The 8,126-nt window shown below is 43.8% G+C and overlaps 1 protein-coding gene across 1 annotated transcript in view; it reads right to left on the reverse strand.

Annotated features, from left to right (window-relative positions):
- Nucleotides 1-2,673, reverse strand: part of brinp2 (bone morphogenetic protein/retinoic acid inducible neural-specific 2) — a gene marked incomplete at both ends in the record, with an annotated part of 144,356 nt that extends 141,683 nt beyond the window's left edge. Inside the window, one exon of the mRNA XM_079216273.1 lies at nt 2,315-2,673. Coding sequence (XP_079072399.1) covers nt 2,315-2,673 — 359 coding nt within the window. The remainder of the gene's footprint in view (nt 1-2,314) is intronic.
- Nucleotides 2,674-8,126: the final 5,453 nt, after the last annotated feature.

Consider the following 8,126-nt stretch of genomic DNA (forward strand, 5'->3'; position numbering starts at 1 on the left):
TACATTTTTGGCTGTATTGCTATGGTGATTAATATAAGGTTGCTTCGAGAAACCGAAAAGCCAGACCTACGTCATCTTATCCTGACAATTAGCCCGCTAACTCAGTAAGCCAGGTACGAGAAACAGGGCCCAGGTTTGGAAGTTCCTTAAATCATGAAGCTGCAGCTTTGAGGACAGATGTTGCATTTTCCGTTTGAAAGCATTAACTGAGCTGATCATATCAACAACGGTTTATTTTTTCCCTTGCAGCTCTAAATTAAGCTCATTTAACAAAACGGTTAAAAATACCAAGTCTATCAGCCACTGATCGTCACTTAGTTGGTTGTATTCTGCATGTTTAACAACATGGAGAAACTCCGTTATCTCCGGACAGAGCTCTACTAAGCCATCTGTGTGTAGAACAGCCGTCTTTGAAGAGCTCTCGCTCGAATAGGCGATCTTCGTTGCCACATCCATGATCTCTTTCATGTTTAGCATTGTAGCGCATAATGCTTGTTGGTGGATTATGCAGTGGTAATTAAGGAAGTCGGGAATTATATCATCCTCCCTGCATTTGGCAATAAATCCATTCAAGTGGCCGACCATTGCAGGCGCAGCGTCCGTGGTGATTGACACTAATTTGCACAATGGGAGCTGGGTTTTGTCGATAACCTGATAAAACATGCGATCTATCCGCACTACCTCTGTGAACGACCGGTCGATCGCGATCGACATATTGGGCACCCCTGATGTAGAACTACTACCAGTAATGCAGCAATACTAAATCTACTGTAGGTTTTGGGGTGATACAGTATCTCTATATAACCATGCAGCTGTTCTTGCACTTCCTCAGCTGAATGGTCCATGTCAGGGCTACCTTACAAATATCCTAGCCAGTAGATGGCCTTTTCTTTAGTTTAGTTTTTTAGAAGAAAAGGTTTTGCCCCCCCGCCAAAAAAAGAGAGAAAATGTAACAGTTATGAGTAGAAAGCAAAGAGGAAGAGTTTGCCATGTTTCCTCAGTTCTCTGTGATCACAGGAAGTGTCCCGCAGCTGAAGGCAGACTCCTCTGACAATCTGTCCCACTTTTGTCACCAAACCGTCACCTGTCATTTCACACACGCCCTCATCTGGAAGTGATGCTGTCGTTTCCACTCAACTTGAGGCGGAAAGAATAAGTTTATTTTGAGTGGAAAGGAACAGCTCCAGTTCGAGAGGGAACGGACTGCAAGCGTAAGTAACCGTTACCGGTGACCAGAGGAGTGAGACAGCCACCAGCTGATTTCAAAACACTTTTTCTATCTGAATATAACTTAACAAAAGGCAGAGACAAAAAAGAAAAAAGTCCCCGATAATTAGAGCGTATAGCTTTCTACATTTCTGACAGTACAAACGCGTCAACTGTCAAGAGAATCTATTTTTAAAGAGCTTGTGGAGTGAGCAGAAGGGGTAAGTTAAAACTGATTATTTATATATATATATATGTTTCCAAGTAGAGGAAATGGAAAATTCAAATTGCAGCCTCAGCTGACGCGTCATGTATCCGTCACATTTTTTGTATTCAATTTGGGATAATGGTGATGGGGGCTGCATTATTTATACAGCGCAAGGATAACAGCCTGCGCGCACACGCACACGCATACTACACAGTACATCACTACACCACCACAAAAGGGTCTCTTCTCTCTCAACTACCCTTCTTTTTCTTTTCTACTTGTTGAATACTGGACCATTTAACCTCTTTAGGCCTCCAATAACCATTTAAACTAAACAAGAGGAGAGAAAATCAAGCTCTCACAGCGCATTCACGTTCAATGTGCGACAAAAGGTTGTAAGTAGACATTTCTCGATAAATGAAGGTCAGTATATTAATCACTAGGAGTACTACTACGACTTTTAAGAAATGCTGGATACTGTCTTTTGTGTGTGTCAAGTTGGATGGGAAAAAAAACGTTTAGAATAACATCGGCTTTATCTGTGTTTGAACTTTAAGGCAACACTTTTTTTTTCTAACAAATTGCATTTCTTATACATAGGATTCTGTGTATTTTTTTGTGAGGCACTTAAGAGTATGAGCAGGTAGCCTGAGATATAAGTGAGAGCGCACCCTTTTCCTCTCGCCGGTTGATCTTCTAGATCCAACTACGCAAAGTCTCCTTCTGTCTTACTCTCTTCGACACACACACACACACACACACACACACACACACACACCTATATTTCCAACCAAGTGTGGACCTGCTGTTTCTGGTCATTTCGAAGGAACAAAAATAGAATAAAACATTTACTTTTCATATCTTTTCATGTACACCCCCACACACACTGACACCTCTTACCTGTAAATCTTGTATCTGGTAGAAAATCCCTGCTGGAACCTCTCTCTGAACTCGGTGTACTCCGGACACCTGTGGAAAGGTCCCTTCTCCGACAGCAGCCAGTCCAGCTGCCCCCCGCTCTGCCTCGTGTTGAAGCCCCATGCTGAGGAACTGGACGGGGGCGAGGAGGAAGATGAGGAGGACGAGGGGGACGAAAGGGAACCGTGGAGCACCTTCCCGCCGCCCACCTGCTCAGCTCGGGCGGTCCACGGCAGCCATAGCAACACCCACGGCAACCATAGGAGCATCAAGGAGGACACCGACCATCTAGCAAGGCAGGCGGAGCACCTCTCTTTTCTCATTGGCCAAGGATTCGCCATGGTCCAGGTGGTGATGTACTAGGGCACCTAGGACCGGCATTTCTTCTGACAGTCACCTCCCACTGGCCTGAACAACAAGACACAAAACAAAATTGCCTTTACTTCCACGTTGAAACATTTAATTTAAGTCAGTCATTGGTGAAAACTACTGTCCACATATTGTGATTCCATTCCAGAATAATAAAGACAGCACAATGTTCCCCAAAGTGGTATTCATCAAAATAACATGCGTCTTCATGTTGGCTCTAAATGTCCACATGAAGGGTATTCTATCTGCATGTCAGAGACGCACATAATTATTGCTATCAATCTTTGAGCATTAATTAAATGCAAAAATCATACAGGCGTTGCTTTTATTCCTTCAAAGAGGTTTTACTGATTAAGGTACTGCCTCTCGCTAAAGTGTAATCTTGGGCGTCTTTTACGTTTAACGTTCAGAGTTTCTCATCTCTGGACAAATCCAGAGTGGATTTCATTCACTCTGGATTTGCACTCCACTTAGCCACATGCATCTATTAGATTTGGTCCGGTGTAAGAGCTTAAGCCGGTCCTTATAACACATTGTGGCTTATTAAGGGAGCTGTTGTGAGGGCTGTCAATGTGACAGAGGTGTCTATTCCACTTCAGACTATATCCATCCACTTGATAGTTAATCCTCAAATAAAATCTTTGATGGGCTGCAATCATTCTAAGCTGGGAGAACCATGTACATGCTGAAGGAAAATCAGCAGGTACTCTTACTTGAGCAATGATCTTCATACCGACATAACGCTGGGTTGTTTAGCGGCAATGGACCCCAAGTACATGGACTAGGGGTGCAAGAAATATATTGGCCTGTGATCAGCCTTTTTATTTTCATGAATAGCACACCATAAAGTCTGTACTTTGGGACATTCTCATAAGAAATGAATCGGTGTAACGTGACCATCCGCTCGTCTCCAGCGAATCTTGTCGGTGTCCAATATAATCTATTAATTATCTTGTATAATTGTATTTGTCGAGTTCAGAGTTGATTTTGAATGACCTCATTAAAAGTATCCAAATGATTGAAAGGTATTGGGAAACGAATTAGTAAAACATTGAGGTTCTAACTCAGAAAGAATGGGTTGGGGCAGCGGAGCATCACTCGTGACCGCTATCTGCCCCGTCTCAAGGTCCCATTCAAAACATATTGCGCAAAACACAATATTCAATGCCGCCATGATCACTGGAAAGGGGTTTATAAATGCTAATCTCACTTTCATAGAATTTTTGCACCAAATGTCTGCATATTACCTCGTTTTTAAATATGTGCAAATATCACGGGGGAGCACCAAGACGCTTGTCAGGGCATTTCATCCTCGTCTTATTTTTGCAGGTTTAACGGAAAAGCAACGCAATCCTTTTTTGGGGGGTAAATTCGCCCACTAGTGTCAAGATGTGCGCCAAAGTGACAATACTGTCACTTGTTTTTAATGCTTTGTGTGTTTGGACAGCAATGTCATCACCCGCCTCAATCTGATCCGTGGTGTCTTCGGCACACACGGCAAACACATTGGCACACACATCGGCACAAATCGCACCACGGCTCGAGTGTGAATCCTCCGCGTCCGCCAAACTTCCAGCTGCTTGTATTTAGACAAACACACACTGTATTCACGCTTTCCTCGAGGTGATACTTCTGGAGACTTTACAGTGCCCTTCAGAAAAGTCAAGGCTTGCCCCTCATTTCGCAGGATTGCTGCGTGGAGTCTTCAGGGACAAGTCGGCATATCAGAATAGATATGTAAAGCAGCGCGCAGAACGCTTTAAGTGGATTGGGATCCAGAGTATTCCCTGTTTAGCGTACAAACAAATTAGAGAATTAATTTCAGGTGGATAAATGCAGGCTCAGACATGAAAAAAACAATACTCAGGGCACTGCATTTTTAATTTTCGCTCGCTGCACCGAGAGATTACTGCGGTTTGAAAAGGCAATTAGCGAAGTCATCTGTCAAACGAATGTATTTATGCAACTAAAAGCCGGATGAGAACTTGATGAATGGGACGGTGTACTGATGCAGTTTCCGTGTACCGCACTGGCCCAAAGGTAAAGCTGGTGTAAATAAAAAATGTGCTGCCTGCTGGATATCTAATTTCTCTGTTTGTTGTGTCCTTCTGAGGAAATCACATACCATCGAATGAGAAAGCCACGCATTGCAAACAAACACGTAAATGTCCAAAATGTTCTCTAATTTCTTTTTTGAACATTATGAAATCTCTAAGAATGTGTCCTATCATACTGAAAATAGTGTTTACGGATAAAAGTACACATATGTAACAAATCAACTTTACATTTGCAAAAGCTGCTGCTTTGCCATGTTGAAGCTACGACGAGGAACTTTAATTTCATGTTAATTTTGGCCCTCCTTGTGGACAAGAGTGGTAGTGTTTCCCAACACAGGAGTATCTAAAGAGTAATTGGCTGGTGTTAGCTCCCTGGGCTTTTTGTTTGATTTAATAGACTTAAGTACTTTTAGGTGACTTGTGATACTTTGCCTTTTGGAGTGATTTGATTTGAAATTGACAGGGTACTGGCAACAGGCTCACCTCACACTGATTGAAAACCAAATGTCCAAGTGGAAGTGCTATTTATTCCGAGGAGAACCCGTGCCCTGTTTTTTCCCATTCCACGGAGCTGTGAGATTTGCCTTTCAAATGAAGCTCTGCAACTCCTAAAAAACACCTCCCCTCTCAGAAATAAGTGACCCCCCCCTAATTATAAAATGCATAAAACATGTGCCAGCGAGACAATGGAGGGGGAGGTTAGAAATTGTGAATTTTTAGACCTGACATTTAATGTTCGTCTTGCATTATTCACACACCCTTTGAGTATTTACCCTTCTCCCTCTCTCTCCCAACTTGGGGGAAGAGTGAGGTAAGTTCAAAAAACAGGAACATCTCAAATCCATATTGGTAGACGGAGAGGAAGGAGGGGGGGAGGTCGTCCAGGTGGAATGGAAAAATCGACCACGTGTCGCGTTTAAACATCTCGGAGTGTCAAGGGGGGAGCGGCAGCTCATGTTTTATTGGATTCTTTTTTCTTCTTCTCCTTTCATCGCCTTCACCGAGCTTAGTGAGCAAAGAGCGAGTTGTTGTACTCTGTTTGCACAAAGAGGGAGGATGGTGGCGGGGATGGGGAGGGGGGGAAATGAGAAACATGGAAAGCTTGGAACGGTGATGAAAAGACAAGTGGCCGGGCATGTGGGGGAACACACACCACACAGATTGACAGCATGTTAAGCTGGGAAAAAAAATAAAACGGGCCTCTTAGAAGAATGCAGCTCAGTCTATCCTGTCGCTAGACCACCCGGCTCCGCCTCCTGACTCGTGCGGACGCCGGTGTCCTACCTTTTTTATAAAAAAAAATCTTTTCCAAGTAATACAATCCCAGTTGTCCCTGCCGCAGAGAATGTTACAGCAGCTGGGAATCCTTTATTAGATCTGACGCGCATCTGTGTGTCGCTGCGGACATGTGTATTTGCGCTGATTCTGTGTGTGTGTGTGTGTGTGTGTGTGTGTGTGTGTGTGTGTGCACATATGCTGCAGAGGCACCTGGCCAGGCCCTTGGCAAACATCACACCGGGTGGGGGAGGGGGGCATCAGCATTAGAGGCCAGCTGTACCCGAGCACGCTCACTTGCTCACCTCTCGGCGATTATGCGAGTCAGCATGCAGCAATCGCCGGCCAGCTGAACACCTGCTCTTGCCCTGTAATTCAGGATCACCGCACACTGAAGCCAGGGAGGGGGGGTGGAAAACCGAAAGAGAGCTGGACGAGGGGGAGCTGAAGGGGGGATTGACGCTAACGGGATGGGATGACAGGCGAGGAGAGAGAAACAGGGAGGTTAAGAGGGAATGACGGAAGGAGAGACGGATGCATCCAGAGGCAAAGACAAAGGAGACAGGGAGAGAATGGCTGTGACGGAGAGGAGATCACATCGACATTTTGATGTGGTCTTCAGTTGGGGGGTGAAGAGCAAATGTTGGCTGGAGGGCGTGAAGTGAAAGCAAGAATCCTCAGCTTGGGCCTTCGGTGGAAAAGACAACGGAAGACACACTTTCTACTCCTGGACACCACAAGTGTTTTTGTGTGTCTCTTGATTGTGATTCCCTTCACCTGTGTATCCCCCCCTCCTATATATACTCCCCCGCTTTACCTTGTCCCCTGTCAGACTGTCTTTGACTAAGTAAAGCACGTTTTTGATTTTTCCCTGCTCAAACCTGCCTCCGGTCTCTTTCCTCTGCACCTGAGTCTCAGCGCACCACATACCGGGTCTTGACAGTTTTACCCCCATGAAACCTGCTGATTACTTGCATGAAAGTAATTCAGCCATTTTATGTTTTTAAATATATGCCAATGAGGCATTATCTAATGGTAACTTTGGCTGAATTTAAATAATAGTAAAATGATCAACATTATGTGTATTTTCTTCAATTCATTCCAGCGTGGCTTTATTGGCATAGGAGTTTCAGGGGAAAACAATGTTGCCATAGAATCAAAATGAAAAGAAAATGCCACAATAATATGAATACGTAAATGAACATGCCAATATGATGACCCCAAAAAGAAAAAATCGCAAAATTGCTCAGTGCATGAAACATTTTATTGCCTTAACATTCAGTTGTCACGTTTATTTAATTCAACGTTTTTTCTATTTACTGCATGCATGCGAGTGATTGCCATGAGAGAGCCGATCTCTGGAAAGACTGGGACAAAATTGGTGGTTAAAACTCTACAGGGCACCTTCAGCCTGTCCTGGATGAAGTGGTGACTTCATCTTTAACCAAAAAGTCCAACCAACACAGTCAACACATCTTCTAAGCCAGTGATTTTCAACTAGTGTGCCGTGAGATATCGTCAGGTGTGCCGTGGGAAAATGTCCAATTTCACTTTATCGGTCCCAAAAAATATTATTTAGTTGCCGCAAATAATTTGCCATTGTTGAGCGTCTGAGCCTGCAATATAGTGGCTGGCCTAGTAATTAAATACTCTTCCATGCCAGTAGGTAGCGTAATAATGACCTACCATATATGCTGTGTTATGCTACAATGTGACATTTTGTAACTTTTTGGGTTGTTGGTGTGTCGCGGGATTTTTTTATTGTAGAAAATATGCTGCATCTCAAAAAAGGTTCTAAGCAACCTCTTTCAATCCCATTCTGACTACGACACTTTTGAGTGATTAGAGCCACAACAAGTAGTCCATTCATTGATTAGTCTAAAAATGAATCCATTTAGTCAACCGATTCATCGTTGCCGTAATTTTCCAGGCAAAAGTAGCTGTCGACTGAACATCTATAGGCGACAGATTAAAACAATTCATCAATCAAAAGGGAAAATATTCTGCAGCGCCACAAGATGGATCTCTGCTGCTTCACTGTCCCAACGTGTTCCATTGTGAACGGCATCAGAAGGAGGAAAGAGAACCAGGGG

The sequence above is a fragment of the Taurulus bubalis genome, assembly GCF_910589615.1.
Source record: "Taurulus bubalis genome assembly, chromosome: 1".
Classification (NCBI taxonomy): domain Eukaryota; kingdom Metazoa; phylum Chordata; class Actinopteri; order Perciformes; family Cottidae; genus Taurulus; species Taurulus bubalis.